Here is a 20240-nt window from a genome sequence, read left to right as displayed (position 1 = left end):
CCATGACAGCAAAAGATTTGGAATTCCTTAAATCTCTGTGAAAYACCGTATATCCCTTTTATTTCTAGAAACCGGATGATAGTTACCCTTTGAAACACGTTGTAATTACAAATCATAACTGCCACTGGTTCATCAGTAGAGTTGTATGAGCTGCAGTATATGCCAGTGCCTACTAGAGAGGATGTTACCATTTCCCTTTTGTTGAAGAGAGTGAAACTTAGTTCTGCAAACAGAAGATTACTGGTTTTAATTGAAGGCATGAGTACAACTGAAAAGTACAATCTTATTAGCTGCATTAAGAATTAGCAACATGGAACAAATTATTCTTTTACATTTAAAACTAAAATTAGTATTGCATTTGGGGTAATGATCTACTGCTTGGCCTGAGGACATTGCAAGTGAGGCTAACATTGTTAAGCAGTGGTAAAAAGTACCAGCCTAAGGCTTGCAGTAAAGTGGCTTACCAACAACTATAGACATCCTTGATCCTCCTTCCTTGCTTATCTGTAGGATACAGCTGTTCCTGAAACCAAGTTAAATATTCTTGTCCTGGCAAAACAGATTGGCAGGGATACCCCCAAAACAAAAAAAAAAAAAAAAAAAAAAAAAAAAAACTATCCTCCCAACACAGACTTCAAAAATCATAGTGGAACTAAGAGTGATATTTCAGCTCATAAAGAACTTGTGAAGTGCATACAGTCATGTTGTCAGTAGCTGACCAGTAAGCTTTTCTAATGTCATGGTAATTCAGATAACTTTTCATAATCATCTCTAGAAACATGTTAAATGTGATCATTTTCTGTCACATTTATTGCAGATTAGTTACTCTCTACTGCTTTATTGCCATTGTAAAATCTAATGAACATATAAGCTAATTAAATATTTTGGAAGTAAGAACATCACAGAGCAGAAGTTGGGAGGCATTATGATTCCATGTTTTAACATCCCTTATGCTTGCATTACCTCATGCTTGCATTTTATATATTTGGCGACAGGAAGAATCAAGAGCTCACAAATAGATATGTTGGGGTTCCTACTAGTCATATAAGTTTCTTCCACACACTGGTAGCTCTGCAGTATCAGGAACTCTCTGTTCTATGTCTTGTGCCTAAAGTGTCTCAATGATGCAGTCTCCTAGCCTTGGGATATTTCCTCTTTTTTCTCAGCCTTGTTGTTTCTAATGTCCATTAAATGCTTCAGACCTCTGTGGTAATATTCCATGCTGTAAAGGGACTGCAGTGTTGCACTGTTACTCTCATTGCTGGTAGTCTGTGATTCTCTCTGTAGTTCAGTCAGTAGTTACACAATAGAACATCTTATTGCAAGATGTTATTTATCTGGTATTCTGATTTAGAAAGTAGTAAATCTTATGATCAGGCCTAAAAGTTGACTTTCTTTTGCTTCATGTTACCATGGATATCATCATTTTGCTTCTTTAATCTTTGTGAACCATTTTTTTCCTCGCTGAACATGCTATTGAAAACCCTCATGTTTTTTCTTGCCTGAATCTGCCCACATGAGTGAGAAAGATAGCATAACTTTTCTGTTAGGAGTTGGGAACTATTTCTGGTAAAATTTTGGCATCAAAAGAAAATCAGGGAAAACATGCTATTTTACTTCATGGCTTACCAGCCACCCATTGTATAGTTATCAGAATATTGTCTGTTGAGGGCAACATATGTATTTATTTCCTTACTGATTTAAATGCTATGTGGAAAACATGTATTTTTTTAAAAAAACACATATTTTTGGGGCATTCTCGCTTGCTCTTTATGTACGCATAGCTTTCCTTCAGCAACAGGCAGATTATGCTAGTGTCTTAGAGGAGACAAGTRGTGGCTGTGTGGTAACTGGGTAAGATCTTTGCTTGCAGTAAAATTTAGTTTTCTAAACTAAACGTGACAACAGAAGTGCATATATAAACTGTGCATAGGAGWTGCGACCTATCTGCAACAACATTCTGCTTGTCACTGGGATCATTTTAGACTGTCTACCTAGTATTGCCACCGTKTTCAAAGGCATGAGTTGCCTGGTCATGGTGTGTGCAGTGCTGAAGTTTTGCCTGTATGCTTATCTGCAGGCCATGTCCTAGGCCATATGATCTATAAATGAACTCATTTAAACCTATTGGAAATGTGTCACTTGACAGAATTTACTTTGGGGTTCACAGAGATACTTGAACAGAGAGAAAATTAGCTCATCCAAACTAAACCTTACTGAAACTTCAGGGCTTGTAGATTATTTCTAAAAGGAAAAAAGACAATTGTGTCAAAGCAGTTCCAAACAGAGCTTAGAAGGATTTGTACAAATAGAGGTAAAGAGAGAAAATTTCTATGTCTCAAGCTAAAGAGAAAAAGGACTTGTCCTGGCAGCAAAGAACACTTACAGCATGCTGGTCAGAATTAACAGGAGCAGAGCCAGTAGAGCAAGGGAATTAATTAGTCCCTTCTACTCAGCACTTGTTTGACCACATCTAGAACAATGCCCAGTTTTGACCCCAATTCACGGAAAACATTGATAAACTGGAGGGAGTTCAGTGAAGGACCATCATGATGGTGGAGACTCTGGAGCACTTGCACTGTGAGGAGACCATCAGTAGTGAGTAGTGGCCATTGCCCTGGTGGGTGAAGCCAGCTCCCAGCCTCCCTCTTCCCCCGAAACAGTAGCACCTTGCTGAGGAGACAAGACGAGGATGGAGGAAGATGGTGACAGGATGCAGTTAGCTGCTGCAATTCAGGTGACCCACATCTTCCTTGCCCATGTGTGACAAACTTGAAGGGAAAACGGATAACTTTTTATTATTTGTTTTCTTGACATCTGTGAATGAATGGGGTAAAAGTGCTAATGGGAGTATTTTTCTAGACAGGATTTAATCAGCAGAGTAGAAAAATAACTTGGCTATGCATTTAGATGTGTCTTCTTTACTTTCATTCCAATATCCACATGATCTTTTCCAACACTGTGAGGGGAAATACACATTTTAATGCAGAATCTTATCTCTAAACTCATTCTTACTCTGTGCGCGTAGAAGATATTCAGAGAGCTTAAATAAGTAAGTATTATAACTGTAATGAGCTGAGAGAAATAAGTAAGTATTATAACTGTAATGAGCTGAGAGTTAAGATTTAGTGCATAGCATGAATTACAAAAAAGGGATGTAAGTATTATGTTCTTTATATGTGGAAGTAGTGGAAAGCTTCTTATATAGTAAAGTGTATTACAGAAATAGATAGCTTTTTCCTTCAGATTCATAAGTTTTCCCACTAAGCAGATGAGTATAGTCGGATGGTTTTCACTTTGTTGAATTGATCTTTTTTAGTCTTTTTGTTTAGTAACTATTATAATAGTTCAGTTATGTTTTGTACTGATTATTGTGGATAGGGACCCTCACTGGGATTAGTTATTAATTTTGCAAGAACAAAAACATTATGAGAGCAAACAGATGTGTTTGATCATTTTAAATATTTACAAGAAAGGTAAAGAACCTCTTTGCTTTTGACATTTATAGACAGTTCCTGGAACAGCAGTTTATGCAAATTGATCAGTGTAAGATTCCTCCAGTAGTTACCTAGTGGGGTCTAATTGAAAGCTCTCATAGGATTCCTCCTGTTTTCAGTTGATAATTTCCTCTTACAACAAAGTACATGTTTTTAATCCATTTTAAGTCATTGCTGGGTACAAAATGAGATTAGCCATCAATGATTCACACAAAGTGTCAACAGAAAAAACTAGCTGCTACTAGGCATTAGGAAGGTGTGAGAGTTTGAGAAGAAAAGCTTTTCTGGGAAGACTCGAGCTTTTTCTCTGGTACTCTCTGCTCTCAGCTGTGCTGGGCAGTCCTGTAGTAACGCATCGGTTGTTACTTCCATTTCYTTCAACAGCTTGCCGCCATGCAAACAGTTAAGATAGCCAAGAGAAATATACCTCATGACATCATTCTCTGGTGGATATATTTAACTTAATTAGTTATGCTCAATTTTCTCCCTTTGTTCTATAATGTGTCCAAACTATGTTACAGGCTCCACTGATGATCTATGAAGACTAAATAATGTACAGGCTTGTACACGGTATGTTCTGACTAGGGAGACAAAAAAAAATCTTATTTATTTCTCTTAACCAATTTGAAGGAACTTTAACCATGAGGAAGAAAGTGAGGAACAAATTTGATATAGAAATAAATGATTATTGATGTATTTTTAAACAAGTGAAATATACTGATYTGTCAGGTGAGTGCAGTATAAACATTGCTTCAGACTTGTAATTGTATGTTGGCTAAGAAGTGTAAATCTTTTTTTCTCCTGACTGTATAATATGTCTGGTGATTAATTTAGTATCCGTTATGACTGCAAGACATCAACTTTATGCACACTAAGTTCTTTCATCCTCAGGCCAAGAACCATTTTGCAGGCGTAATGCAAGAATGCCTACAGAGCTGTGTGGGTGTATATAAACTCTAACCTGAACATCTTGCAGTGTTCCCAAGTGGGAGGGTAATTTCGCCTCTTCATTGATTTTACTGCTGTCTCTTATGAGCAAGTGGTGCCATTTCCCTCAACCTGTGATGAATTGTGTGTGCCATGCAATGTGGGCTGGTGCTCACCAGAGGATTAAGCAGGAGCAACAAACCTGCTTCACTTTCCTGCGACTTTTCATGAGTGACAGACACCTGCGTCATCTTGTACAGTCTTAACATTTTGATATATTAAAGCATTCTTCCGGTTCTTCTTCAAGRGACTGCCCAGGCTGAGAAAAATGCTTACATTGCAACAGGATCGTTTGAAAAAATATAGGTTACTTGTGCTGAAATCTTCAAAAGCAAATAAATTTTATGTGTAGTCTCAGCACTGTTAAATTACACTGTCTTTAAGTACCTGCAGTAACCATGGTATCTAAAAGTCCAGGATACTGCAGCAATTTTTTGTCTGTGCAGTGGTACATACTGTACTTAGATTTTAATGGAGCCGTATATACAGAATTTATATTTTCTCATAAAACTCCTCAAGATGAATGAAAAAAAGCGTGGGCTAAATGTTTGTGCTTTTCAGTGCTATTTCTGTTACAGAATCTTGCTGGCTTTCTTAATTGCTAATTTATGCAGTTTCTTTGTCTTCTAGAATGTCGGGTAGTGAAATCCACTTCCTATACCAAAATAGCTTCAACTTCACGTAGGAGCACCACCAAGAGCCCGGGCCCATCTCGACGCAGCAAGTCTCCTGCCTCTACCAGCTCAGGTAAAGCAAGCAAGAAATGTTTCTTAATAATTTATAGCTAATCTCTCTGGCTACAGTTGGCAAAGTGCTTAAGATTCTGCATTTCTGGCAAAACATTGTGTGCATAAAATAGCTGACAGTAAAAATATACCTGCTCTCTAAATTGCATCTGAGATGAAGTGTCTTCCCAATACAAAAGAACTCTTCTGTGTTTTATAAATTGTACTTTGGCAATATCATAGTTGTTTTCTTTTTTTTTTCCATTGTATCAGTATTATACCAGCACCTAAAGACTGACAAAAAGAGGAGCTGTACTAGGAACTGCATAAACACCATGTAGAAAGTAGACTGAGCTGCACTGCATAGAATCTGCATTTGCAAATTGTTGTTTCCACATTTTTTTTTTGTATTTTGATTATGAAGGAATTTCATATTGTTTATATAGTAGACAGTATTAGAGTCTCCTTTGTCACATTGTTAGGGCTAAGTGTATATATATATATTTTTATTCTGTACTTTCAAACTGCTTTCAGTGCATCTTTAAATTACTAGGAGGAAATTTTCTTTCATTAGAGATAAACATAAAAAATAGTTTAGAAGAAGAGTAGATTCCTTGATGAGAGCATAAGCAATACATATATGTTAGAAAAACAAAGACATGTATGTGCAGAGGGCCCTCCTCAATTATCATTTTGTAAAGATTTGTACATCATAAAAAGAGAGGCAGAAAGTTGAGAAAAGCAGGGATATAGAGCAGGCAGAAAGCATTACTGGCAGCGTGTCCCTGACAGAAAGCTAAATAAGAGCACCTCTCAGGACAAAATGCTATCTAAAGAGGTGTATGTTTCTAATTAGAAAGTATGTGATTCCTCTTGCGTGGCTCTTGCTGCTTTTCAAAAAATCTGCCCATTCTTGCTACACAAAAGAAATGCATAGTTCAGTCATCATTGCTTGCTCTTATCAAGATAATACACGTGGATAACCACATGGGTCAAAAGACACAAATACTATGACTAGATACAAATACTACATTGTAAAAATTTCAAAATTGCTTATTAAAGCCGACAAAAATCCTACATGATGGGATAACCTTGAGTTACCCTTAATTCTCTCCTATGTGCATCTACAGTACGGTACAGTCTTTAATGCATTCGGTTAACGTTATTTTTCGTCTCATCCAGCACAGGATAGCTGGTTGGAATTTATCATGTTTATACTGAATTAATGTACTGTCTTTGGGTCATTTCCTTATTGTTACAGAAGTGGATGTGTAAATGAGGCCAGAAAATGTAGACAGACTTCTGGTTTAAGCATTTAAATACTATCCTGAAGTACTGTTTCCCTTCTTTGACACAGAAGTTCTAGCGATAAGTAAACTAAATCAAACCTCACTTTGACGCACTCAGCATCTGATTTTCAGGAAAGCTAAATGTTCATAAATGAAGCTAGTGGGACCGTTGCTCTGAATGGCCTGTTCATAATGGCATGAACAACAAATTTCCCCAAATTCATCTCGTTAGCTTCTGAAGTTGCTTGCGGAAATTGTTGTGTCAGATTTTCTTTTCTTTAATTTCTGTGTCTGTATTTCCCACCTGTAAGTTTGGAACAATACCATTTTATCAAAATGATTTGAAGATAAATTAAGTAATGTTTAGAAACCACTTCTGAAGAAAATCCTGCTGAAGGTCCTCACCCCTAGTGTGCAGAGCATTCTGTTTTCAGTGTTGCCTTGTGGTGGTGGTCCCCAACTGTTTGCAGGAGCAAGCGAAGAGTCCTGAGAGTCCCAGCCAGTGCTCAAGAGACCCGTTTACCTCCTCTTCTCGTCAGGTACCTGGGCGTCAAGGGCTCTTAGTGGCATTCCCAAGTGTCTGTGATGAGTTTCACCCTTTGGAGGTGCCTGTCTCCCTCCAGTGCTTGTAAAAGCAGCATGATTGTGCTGTCTGAAAGTTCCACCTTTAGCTGGTAAAAAACACTTCAGGTAAGTGCTACCCTCATTGACCGCAGAATTAAAATATACATATATATATATAGAAGGGCTCCAAGAGACATGATTAGGAATACTCTGCCCCAAAATATCCCACCCTCTGGCATTGTACAAAGGATGCTGAGACAGGTTCACATGCCTGAAGGTTTTTCAGCAAGATCCATGGCTGATGGGGTACATGAGGTCTAACAGAGAAAATTACTTTGGGGAAAAAGTAAAAAAAGAGAGAGAAAAGGGAAAGAGAATGCTCTCCCTTTTGGCCCACCAGGRAGACGGGACGAGAGGGCCCCAGAGGGGCATCCTCCTCTGGGTGTCCCCTGTGCAGCAGGTACCTCTCTGTTCCCTGCACCTTTCCCATCGTGACTGYAGAGGTTTGGTGAGGTCCCGCTCAGGCTGCCTGCTGCTTGTTCCCACTGGGGCAGCTGTGAGCACTGATCGGGGCACATGGTGGTCGAGGCAGGTGCTGCACACTGGTCGGTTGTAAAGCTTTGTGCAGGCCTGGTGTTGGCTCCCTTCCTGCAACCTAGATACTGCAACCAAGAGGTAGGAAAAGGGTGGGAGAAGAAGGGCTGGTTCTCTCACTGGTGACAATTGCTTCCCAAGAGAATGTGCTGCTGGGATTTGCAGGTGCAAGGCCCTGAGAGGAACAGCAGGAAAACTGGATGCGAACCAGGGAAAAACAGTGCCTCAGAGGCTCTGGGACACACTGCCCTGGCCGCCCGGGGGAACAGATAGAGCTGCAACAGGCTGCAGGGTTGAGGAGAAACGACCCTCAGCAGTACAAAAGGGTAAAGCACCAAAGCGCTGCACAGCACTGGGGCTCAGTGCCACGCGGGTTCAGATCTGTGCTCTGGCAAATTGAGGGAAGGGAAACGTGTCAACCTGGAAGAGAATGGAAGACACACTACTGACCCTTCCTTGGGCTATGCAATCTAAAATGAGCAAAAAAGCTGCATCTGTTTTTACACAATTTATTGACATTTTTAAGGGGGAAGTATGTCCTTCTGTAGGTGGTGTTCACCTTCTTCAATCTGTGCTTTTTCCTTTCCTTTTTCTTTAGTGCAGCATATTTTTAATATGTTTAGATTTTCCTGGTAGCCTCTCTGGCTTCTGAGGGCGGATRCATCCTATTTTTATATAAAAACACAGAACACTTTTTCTTAAAAGATACAGGCTGACTGGGAAGRTCTGTGGTAAGGACAGACTTCTACGTTATTTTGTGTTTTGTTCAGTTTTTTATTTAACACAGAAATAAGACTGAAATCTCACTGCAGGAGGATTGCTTTCTGATTTTTACTAATGCATTTGAGGTTTTGTCCACTCCAAAATGCTTACAGCCTGAACAGACAAGAGCAACCAGGAGTAAAGCAGGGGAGCAAGARCAGAGAAGGGTAGCACGACCTCCCAGGCAGGCAGTGCTTAAGTCTGGTTCCAAGTGCCATAGATAATCCTGCCTCTATTTAATTTTTCTGATGTATTCGCAAAGTCTGTAAAACTTTGATATTTTTTGTTGGCATCAAGTATTATTCAGGAGAGGATAGCACAAAAGAGATGTAGAATTTCAGGGAAGCCACATATCAACCCATTGCCAGTGACTGAAAATTATAAATGTCTGAGGGCTATTCAGTAGCTGTCAGCTTTTGTCCAGCTACCAATTAACATCACTGGTGACAGCCTTAGTGCAGGTGAAGAGCTAACAGATCTGACGAAAGCCATCCTTACTTCCTCATGGTCATTATTYTTAATCAAATCAAGAACAGCTTGAGACAGCTGGAATTGTTATACCTTCAGTCCCTTAAATTAAGAAAAGTTATTGCATGCAGGTGAACTCTTTTTAGCTTCTGAAATCCAAACTCTAATTTCCAGGACTGGCTCTTAAAGAAAATAACTATTAAGTTTGARCACCTCCTTCAGAACTATTTCCCTCTCATTTCTCTTTTCCTCTTCTTCCATTCAAACTATCTCCCAAAATATTTCAAATCCTTGAGATGTTATTTGTAACTGTGATTCAGATTTAGTGTTAAGAAGAGTTATTTAGGAGTCTTTCAGGAGTAACTGGAATAACGTATATATTCTGTGTGACAAAGGGAATGTTTGTGAAGAATTTATAGAGTAGGTTGTAATATCTAGGGCTGTGTGTTTTTTACTTTTAAGTTGCATCTGGGTGAAGAAATCAGGCAGCCACATTTCAAACTAAAACMTGACAGTCAACCCCTAAAAAAAATGTGCTCTAAGATATAGAAATGGATCTTACTGAAACTGTAGAGCAGATGCTTGTACTYTTCTCAGCTATTTCAGGAAGAAAAAGAAATACMTACATTCCTTTGTAAAAAGATTTTTCCATTTAGTTTGCTCCTCCTTAGGCCTCTATCCTCTGACCAGAAACAACCCTTCTTCTGCCACCTGACTTTTGGATCTGAAAGCAAGGAATATGACATATAATATTATCTTCAGTATGGTCACATGCTTTTATTCACACTATTATATATACTCAGATGGCGGGGTTTTTTTAATAAATGTGCTGAAGCAAAACTTTTCCTGAACTGAGGAATACAAACCCATGGGAGTTGTGGAGCCATCCTGCAGTCCCAGGGATTTCCAAAACAGTTTTACTTTGATCCTGTGTTCTTTCTATTTTTTTTTTATTTATATTGAAGATATTTAGTATTTACCATTAAAAAATTGTTTTATCATTTCATAGCTTATAACAAAAAACAAGAATTAATAAGAGAAATATAGATGTTAACCCTCTTAAAGTGTTAAAAAGTTGACTACTAGATAGTGAAACAGCCTTGAAGTTGGTACTCCATTCCCTTAGGCTAATTTGAGAATCCTTGTCTTTCTAATTAGACAGAACAGTTCAAAAGAGAGATTTTTCACTAAGTCTTATGTAAATGTAGCTATTTTCTGGGTTATGCACTACATGAAATTAGCAGCCAAGTTCAAAGATACCACAAATATTCTGATAAAATGCAGAGAAAAAAATAACAGGATGCATTCACTCACCTTCTTATGTTCCAAAAAGTTACTGTTGGATTCTGAGGAACTGTGTTTTCAAGGAAGGATCTTGTCTTCTGAATCTCAGACATGTCTGCAATGCCTACAACATATCTACAGCCCTAGTCTGCTTTTCAGTGCCAGCTTCAGACTGCCGGTGGCATGTTAGTGGTCACCTCATGGAGATCAGTACTGGCCAGGCAGATGAGGATCTACCTCCCCTCTTGGGTAGGTTTTAGAGTCTGTGCTGAGCACTCTGCTACTTGGGATGTATGTCAAGGCTATCGCAGTACTGGTGACTTAGCATGACTAGTTAAAAGTTTGCTTAGATATCAGACGCTGCTGGGACAGGAGTGTAAACCTGACCCAAAACTGGTCCTATCTGCCAATATCTGATGAGGTTAAAGCTCTGTGTGGGTCTGTTAAGCTTTACCTTCAGTGACAGAGAGATGTTCTTTTTATATCTGGATAACTTCCTAGCATAAACTCTAGCAAAGACTGAACATAAAAAAAGACTGTTTAGCAGTAGTTAAAATGAATGCCATACTGACTATCTGGAATATAGCTCAACTAATCGCACTAAAGAAGAACCTAGAAAAGGCTTAAATGAGAAGAATAATGATACTGCTTTCTTAGTCATCGMTCTGGCCAAACCATCTTTCTTTTGCAATGAAGACAAAAATTAAGAGATGGCATATAGTTAAAATACAAACACAGAGGGAAAGAAAAGGCAAGGTATGTTTTGTTCCTCAGCTCCTGTGAAATTATGTAATCTTCCTTGCACAGAAATGTTATTCTGAAAATGAAAGTGACAAACTATGAGAGTTACTGGGACAAGGTCAGGGATCTTGCATCACTGTTTTGTAATTAGCGTTGCTGGACATTACTTACACACATTGTGACTTCTGTAAATTATCCTTTAATTTAGACTACCTCTTCTCCTAGTCTTCAGTAAGTTGTGGTTGAAAAAAAGCCTGCACCATTCCCTTCTCCTGGTCTCTTCTCTCCTATTTTATAAATACTTTTTTTTTGTGTTTGGCAAACCACTTCTGTAAACACACAGTGTCATCCCAACATGTACACAGAGTACAAGATGGTCACACATCAGACAGGTTTTATAAAGAGAGTATGATTTTGGTACGACACACTGACATTGGCAGCTTCTCAGACTGGCACTTGACACTATAATTCAGCTTTTCTCACTTTTGTTTTTATTACATARTAAAATGATACACTATCAAAATCATTTATTTGCTGGAATGTAGTCAAGGTCTTTTTATTTACAACATTTTCACTAGTTTATAAACATATGAAACCTATTTTCCATGTATCTCATTAGATGGTGGTATCCAGCTTTAGTGCTCTGTTTTGTGCTCTACTTTCATTTGTGTGACAGGTGCTGCAAAAACAAACAAAAAAGACAGGTTCTTATCCTGTTACGCTTCCAGACTCAGCAAGAGATGACAGTAAGCAAAGGATTTCGTAGCTAAGAATGTGCATACATATGCTCAGTCTAGCCACAATAAATTTCTTATTGTTTTAGCTTTTTAATACATATTTCATCTGTGAAATTTTGAACAGATAAATCTTTTCCATGAGACAATGGAAGAGTGCTGTGTGTTAAGCTGAAGTCATTGGCCCCTGCCCTTTTATGAATAAAACGCGACAAGGAACCTCTTGTCTCTCAATAAAATGATTAATCGCAACAGTGATTTACTAATTTCATATGTCTTTATCTGCATCAGGGTTCTCTCTAGGAAATGTGCTGCATTGGTCAGTGAGACATGCATTGCAGGTAGTGGACAAGAGCGCAGCTGCAARCTACAATGCATTCCACCAAGAAAGGGAAGTTTTAGTCAGCTTAGACTGTTTTATGGTACTTTATCAGAAGCTTATTATTATTATATATTAAAGATTAAAGATGTTATTGACATATTATTAGCCATATTATCCAGTCTTGAGCTGCATATGTTTGAATGGGGTCATGGACATAATTGGAGTTCAGGAAGATGGTCCAAATCAGTCTAGTCTCTTGTTGCACCATAGCACCTAACACCAGCTCTATTTGCAAATTCAGTGTAAAGATTTTCAAGAAACTAGGGCTGGAGATGACCAACAAGCCATCAACAGGCCAAAAGGAAGAGCCTTGCAATGGACTGGGGATTTATTAGGAATTATTTCTTCTCTATTGTGATCTCTCAGATCCTGTTCAGGTTGATTCTAATGCTGACCCTGTATGAACTTTGGTCATCAGAGTTTATTTACTAGAGTTCTGGGACTGGTATAAAATCCACCAAAATTAATAGGTTGGGAGAATTTCAATGATTCTTTCAATCGCCAGCATATCCTAATCCAATAGACACCAGGGGCTGGATTAATCTCACTTAACTTTAAAAGTATACAAGGCAGAACAGTGGACAGTTCTAGTACTCAGTTTGTCAGATCCATTTTAGATGGTTGCTTGCAGATGATATAATTCACTCTGACAGTACCTATTCATTGATTAAAGTGAGATCTAGAAAACTAGTTTAGAAGTAGAAGCCTACGTAATAGAAACCTAAAGATCAGTAAAGTGAATCCCATGCCCAAATTCGAGTTGTCATCTCTTTTTTTATATGAGAGTTTCCTAAGTAGCCCTCCATAGGAAGTCCTTCTGTACTCACAAATATCCTGGTATGAGCATTTAGGTACCGAGCTCCTTCTTGCTTCAGGGCAAACTCCACTTAAATCTCTAGAAGGCCATGATCCATTAACTGTGCTCTGATTTCACATGTTACAGATGGCCACCACTAACACAACATCTATAAAAATTGTCACTTAAAAAAAATGATGCTGGTGAGAGCCCTGGGACTTGACTTGACCACTCTGGGCTCTCTAATAGTGCAAATGAGTAATTTGGGAGGTTTGTTATATATACTTTTTTTTTTAACCTAAAATAGATACTTATCAACCTGATGTGAGAAGCAGATCAGAGTCAAATACACTATTTCGTCTATTTTTCTTGGTGGTCTCAAGTCTTTGKGTTTGGGACAGAACATTGGAATAGTAATTCTAAGCCAAACTAATTTATGAGGAAGGAGTCAGTCTCCGAGGAACAGTATCTGGTACCTTGTATTATGAGGTTTATTAAAATGTAGTTGTTAATCTTAAATTTTCACCTAGTAATAACAAGATCTAAGACAATCTGCTTGATTTAAAGGGAAGACAGACCACTAGACTTACAGTGAACAGTCTTGAGTAGCAGCTTCATGTAAATAGTAGTATTTTATTATTAGTTTTTAAATGATACCATATTTGTTTATAAGGAGGCTTTCAAGACTTTATATGTTTGAGACTCCAGAAAGCTCATTCTTAATGTTCTCCTGTATACCTTTTCCTAAATGCTTTCAAAAGTATTGATAACAAATTTGGGATTACTTACAGATCGTACTATGGGTCACACCTTGGGAGTCCTTTTGCAGTATGAACTTCAGTGAGTGTGTCCATATGCATGTACTCTCCCCCAACACTTAGTACATTTGAATCAGTGATGATATGTACAAGCTGTTGTCCTCTGTACAAAGTGAATTTTAAGCTTAGCTGAATGAAATGGTACTATATAAAAGCAACGTATTTAAATGCAGTTACTGTTTCTTCTTGTTCCTATGGTTATACAAAGATATTGCACCTTTACCTTAAACAATGCCTTGCATAAAGTGATGTGGAGATCTCATGAGTTGTAGCACCTAATCACTGGTGAGGGATCATTATTTATTATGCAGTGTAATGTGTTTTATTGATCTGTGTAGTGTRGTAGGTGTACGTGTTTATTTGTCATAGTATGTGGGCCCAGTATCATTAGCCAGTGAGATTAATATATTATGTAAAAAGTAAGAAAAATCTATTAAAAATGCCCACTGTATTATCCAAAGAGTTCGGCATTTGCTAGATTGCCAGTCAGCCAGGGTTTTACAAGAGTTATTGTCATTTTGATTTTCAGATGAGTCATTTGGTATATTGCCCCCAAAGGCACCTCATTATGATTCAGTGCACAGCATATAACATTGCTTAGGCTTTCGGGGCTCCATGCAATGCGAGTGGGGGTTGCAGTTGCTCAGCACTCTGAAGCAGCAGCTTTATGCTTAATTGACACCTTTGATGTAGCCCTAAGACAGCACCTGCACCTCCCACTGCTGCTCTGAAGACGTCAGGCTTACGCAGAAAAGGCTTCTGCTTATGAATCCTGCATCGCATTCAGCTCACTCTGTGAACAGCCCTAGCTATCCTTAACTAATCCCACTGCTTCTCATTTTTGCTACAGCTTGGCTTAGTACAGAGCAGGAATTTTGCTGCTTGCTATTACCAGGTTAAACACTAAGATTTTGTCCATGTTAGAACTCATAGAAGGTAAGTCAAATACTTTGTTGATATCCTAGTATGTAAATATTCTCCTAAGGTGCAGAATTTGGGAATCTAATGGTTGATTCTTTTTGTCCTGATGCTGACAAATATGGACTGTGATATGACAGTTGCTTGTTTAAAGAATATTTACATATATATGTGATACACGCTTTGTAGTATTTCTTTCAGTGCTTTAGTGTGAACATTGATAGCCTCTTTTGTGATTACTTTGTAGTAGAATTCTGTCCTCTGCTGGTGTTGTTTTGTTAATTTAATGGATAATGTCACATGCATGCAAACGATGCTTCTAAAATGAGAAACACTGACATATTTGAACGAGCTTATCTATTTGAGAAAAGTGATGGCTTGCTGTAACTCAGACTTGAGATGTTACATCCAGTTCATCTGCATCCGGAAAGGTCTTTTGAGTTAAGTCTGAGGTGATGTTTGGGTCAGATAGTAATGCAAAAATCTCTTCGAATGAGTGGGTGAGTGACAGCAATTAGCTGATTTGTTCTTGCAAGCAATACAGCTTTTTATCCTTGGTGGGTAGCACTTGAAGCCAAAACTAAATGGAAGGAAAAGCATTAAATACAGCAAATGTCTGTTAAAGATAAGCACAAAGCACCTTGATCTGCATCACTTTGAAGCGTAGGAACAATACAGTTTAAGAAGACATAATAGTGTTCCTCTGTCATTGACTAGGCAGTCTCTTCAGATTCATTATTTGCTTAGATTCTCTATAAAAACTTCCTTTATGAAAATTCCAAACTCTGAGGAAACAGTTCTTTTGTGAATTACCTTAATTAATGTTTAAAACATGAAAAAAGCGAATGAATCTGTTAAAAAAAAAAGAAGAAGAAGAAGAAGAAATGAGATATGTTGATTTAATCATTTCTTTGGTTTTAATAATGCCTTGTATTTATTTTCTCAATTGTTTGTCCTCTTAGTGAATGGAACCCCTGGTAGCCAGCTCTCTACTCCCCGCTCTGGGAAGTCTCCAAGCCCATCTCCTACCAGCCCAGGAAGTCTACGGAAACAGAGGGTAAGGAAACTGATTTCTGAGGGTGGCTGAGTAGGATCTGACATTATCATCTGACATATTATCAGATAGCCTTTTCCCTAGTTGTTCCTTGTGTATAGAATTACAGGGTGGAAGAGCTTGGATACTATCCTTGTTGTGTTTGTTTCACATTCTTAAGTGGAATGCAACTGTCCTGTGTCCTTCAAAATGTTAAATATGCTGAGAATTGGTTTATCCTTGAGAAAAAAAAGGGGGGGGGGATGTTTTACCCCATTTTTTCAAAACTTTTTTTTTTATTTTAGTTTTCCAAGCATCTCACAACTGAAGAAAATATTGATGTTGTCAAATTTTTTTTTCTTAATGTGCCATAGACATTATATCATTTGCAAAACCTACCACAGCTCTGATTTTGAAACAAAGTGAAAGAATGCTCTGAGGAATTTAGCTGTGATATCATTGCCTTGAACAGTAAAGATATTATCAGTAGCAAAGCAACAGGAGACTCTTCCGGCACCTTGCTGGACCAGAGTTGTTAATAGCTGTAGGTTCCCAGTACCGTCATATATAGAGAATCGATAGTGTACCTAACCATCTAGAATGATGGTTAATACCTAGGTTACTGCTGTAACATATAATAGAATATTGCTGGTTCAACCAAAAAGGCTGTATACAGTGATTTAATTAATGGGAGCTATTCAAAAGCAGCGGGACACACAGTTATTTATCTTCTCTTCTAACATTTTCCAAATCTTGATCAGTTGTTCTCAATGAAGCTTCCCTAAGGCAGTGCTCTGTATCCCAGACTTCTGTTTACAAGCACAGCTGGAACACATTTTTTTTTGCATTTTTAGTTTTTAAATAAAGACATAATTTGTGTCTCTCAGAGTAAGATATTATACACAGAATTGACAGTGGCTGACTTCAGCAGCTGGTGCAGTCCTGATGCCCCAGATAACCAGACCAGGGATAGCTGGAACATGGCATGACTCCCTTCTTGCCTGTGTATCCTTCTTTCTTTCTCTTGGATACTGAGGAGCAGAGGAATTGTGCATGCCCAAGCCTTATCCCAAGYTGGGATGCTGCTGGGGGATTCTGTCATGACTTGCTTATAGATTTAGAAGCTGAGTTGGRAATACTCTGTGATCTGTGCTGTAAGATCAGCCACTGAGTGTCAGCTTGAAGCCTCGGGATAGTCATGTTTTTCATTGTTTGGTACACAGTAAAGATGAAAGCTTCAGTTGGGTAAGTTGGTAAAATCTTTTTGAATGCAATGTCTTCCTCACCTGTTTGCTCTTACTCTCAAGGCTTATGAATGAATCATTAATAAGTCGTTGAAGAGGGAAGAAAGAGTCTTCCAAATGAATTATACATTGATGATGTAAGGGTGCTTGTTAAGATGTATGATAGCAGTATATCGTRGATTCTCATTTGTTTTAAGGCTTTTTCTTTTCACTGGTAACTCTTTAAAGCTTCCTTCCCCACTGCTGATGCTTCTATCCCCACAATGAATAAATGTTTTTCTGTTACCCTTTGTGGATGGATGAATGGGAACCATGTGGTCAGCACCATTACACGCAAGGTGTGTTTTTTCACAAGGTTTCCTAAATGTGAAGTGGCAGGCAAATGGGTCTCTTCTAATCAGGTTCCCTGTGTGGAAATATAACAGGATCACTAAAGGGCAGTCTTACAGATGTAAAGGGCTGTGCAGTGGTGATATAACCACATTGCTAAGTGTGTAGAAAATAAGTTCTGAAATAAATTACTGGAGAGATAAGACATTGCATAAGAGCTGAATTTTGTTCTCAGATATTTATATCAAGTCCCATTGACCTCAGTAGGGGACATGGCATGCTTGTCTGGGACTAGAATTAACCCAAATGTCACACAGAGGAAGACAGACAATCACATTGTTAAAGACAATGATGCCTTCTATTTTGAGGGTGTATTGTAGACAAAATATATTTGTATATTTGGAAACAAAAGAATGTATATGTTAATATATATTCATGTAAAAAATACATTTAAACAATATTATTTAGGTTGCAAAATCCGCTGCTCAGAAGTTAAAGAATGGAAACTTTACAATTGCCCTGAGAATTTAATTCAGGTCCTTTCATGTTTAACTTGTGAAGAGAATGAGCAAAACCATGTGACTGTGTCATTAAAGGTCATAATGTATATTCATATGACTAAGTCTGTGGTATGAAGAACCATAAAGCAGTGCTTACTAATCTTAAATTTCTTGTGTTGGCAGTCTAAATAATGCTTTATTTTGCTTTAGTGCCATCTTTTGTACATACTTATTTAATATTTATTTAGAGAACAAGTTATTTTATGTACCATAGTGTCATAAATCAAGTATGAACCCAGAGCATTTTGTATTGTCTTCAGCCACTTGACCTGTAGGGCTGATTAGCCAGCCACAGGAGAAAGTTTGTTCCCTAAGAGATTACTGAAGTGTTGGCATCATGCGATGGGTATACGGGAGAGAAGAGAAGACTGATTTGACTGTCCCTCTTGTCCCCATCTTGAGATGGGAGGTATTCCTGCCCATGCCCAAGAGAAGAGCGTTGGCAGCCAGATCCATGTCCTGAAGTTGGGGTGCATGATTGGGTTTCCGACTGGTGTTTTTCCTTGGAGTTTGGGCAGTTAGTACTCCAGAACTGAAATAAGACGCTGAGTCCTGAGAATGCCAGCTCAGCTCTGTAATTAGTTATTTTTCTGGCCCTTTGTCCACCTTATTATAATTAGTGTCTATCCGCTGTCATGCCCACCAGGTAAACGGGATGCCATTGGTATGTGCTGGATCTGRAAGACTAGAATCAAATCAAGCATTGAGTCAGGTGTTGAATCAAGTATAGCCTGATTCGCCTTGATGCAACTAATAGATCAGCTCTTCAGTGACCCCATTTGAGTGTTATRAGGGAGTTGTGGGCTTGGTGCTTAAAATGCTCAGGGATGTGGGCAGGCTGTCCACATTTTTCCCGAGAAAATGTGGTCCTCTCACCTGTCCACAGGTGAGAGGAAGTCATGGGTTTGAATTCAGTGGCACAAAAACAAGGAACTTCTTTCATAAGCTGAGGGATTTCTCCCTGTGAGTAGTAAAGACCTGAAAAAATAATAGAGATGGTAGAATTTTCCAAAGAAAAAAATTCCTTCTAATCATGAAATGTATTAGGCAACTTAAATATAGGGGTTGCTGCCCTTACTTACTTAATCATACATCTTTTCTAAAAAAATTACATTCTGGCCTTTGACAAAAGGCTTTCCATTGACCTCAATAAGATCGGGAATGCTACTGTGATGCATATACTATAATCATGAAAACAATACTACTGTAACCCTACAGATACAGTTCTAAGCCCTTCTCATCCTTTCTCACATGCCTGGATTGTATCTAGAAATTGGAGTTATATATTAATGATCTCAGGCAAAATTTAGCCTATATTTGAGGAAGGTAAGATTTAGCAGTATAAATAGTAGTCCAGATGAATTTCATAGGTATAATACAGGCATTTGAAAGTCAACTAGGAATCATTTGATCTTTCGGCTTCCTAATATTTAAACTTGTAGCCTTTGTACTATAATTATGTTTTCTTATAGTTATGTTTTCTTATATYCCATATTTTGAGGAGCTTCTGTAATAGTTCTGAATTTGTTTTTCTACTCTTTTGTAATCAGTGTCATTACTTCAGTTAAAGTTTACTGACTGCCGTTATTTTAAATATATTTTTTCTGTTTCACTGTAAACTACAGTCAATGGAATAACAAAAAATTAAGTTTAAGMTACCTCTTGACTAATCAGACAGAAAAATTTAATTCAATATATGTAAGGAGTTTTTGAGTAGCATATAGCCGAAATATTTATTTATACTTTTTTTCCCTTTTTATTGATTYATGCAAAATAATAAATGGATTTTCCTCATATTTTTCTAAACAAGACTCGTAAGCTAATTAGAGACAAGGAAATTTTTATCAGAAAGGAAAATTTTCAGAAAAGTATCAAGTGTTTAAGTGTGTAAAAGAATAGAGAATGTGATGTTGAGATCTTGTGCATGATTTTACTTTAGACCAACATGCAGATATAAAAGTAAACACAAAATTACTGTCAAGATTTTAAAATTCAGTTCTCACAAATATCTTCTTTGTAAGTTCTGGATGCATATCTTTTTTAACAATTAGCTATTTACTATTCAAAATGAGATAGGCTTATATATTGAAAATTCTTCTTTTGTCTAAATTGTTCACACAGAAATTTATTTAAATTTATTGATTTTCAGAAGTGTAGGCCAGATTAACATGACCATTAATATAAGTATACATGCCTGTTAGCAATTTATGTACAGAAAGAGCAATTCAAGGAATTAAAATTCCCTTTTATATCATACTTGCAAGTAAAACCTAAACCTGCACAGCTTATTTAGACCTTTGTAAATCTGATGTTTTGACACTAATTTGAAGCAGTTTTTGTTTCAAAGCATAGCTTTCAGGTCTTCTTGTTTGTTTATCTGCTCATTTTGTCTCAGTTATCTTCCTGTGGTTTAAAAAATGCACAAAACTCGAAACCGAAAAGTTAGACCAATGCCAGTTCCATTAGTCTTCCCATTTTCGTATGTTCTTGTATTTTTGCAGAACTTTACAATGT

General features: G+C 37.7%; 1 protein-coding gene across 3 annotated transcripts in view; it reads left to right on the top strand.

Annotated features, from left to right (window-relative positions):
* The window catches only part of DCLK1 (doublecortin like kinase 1), a 249508-nt gene that overhangs the window by 169600 nt on the left and 59668 nt on the right, over nt 1-20240 (top strand). For all 3 annotated transcript variants that reach the window (XM_085320664.1, XM_085320665.1, XM_085320667.1), the window contains exons 4-5: nt 5115-5231; nt 15522-15616. In XM_085320664.1, coding sequence (XP_085176790.1) covers nt 5115-5231; nt 15522-15616 — 212 coding nt within the window. The remainder of the gene's footprint in view (nt 1-5114; nt 5232-15521; nt 15617-20240) is intronic.

This window comes from Rhea americana, unplaced genomic scaffold (genome assembly GCF_003343005.1).
Source record: "Rhea americana isolate MKP2758 unplaced genomic scaffold, rheAme1 scaffold_65, whole genome shotgun sequence".
NCBI classification, from domain to species: Eukaryota; Metazoa; Chordata; class Aves; order Rheiformes; family Rheidae; genus Rhea; species Rhea americana.
This window is presented reverse-complemented; position numbering and strand designations above follow the sequence as displayed.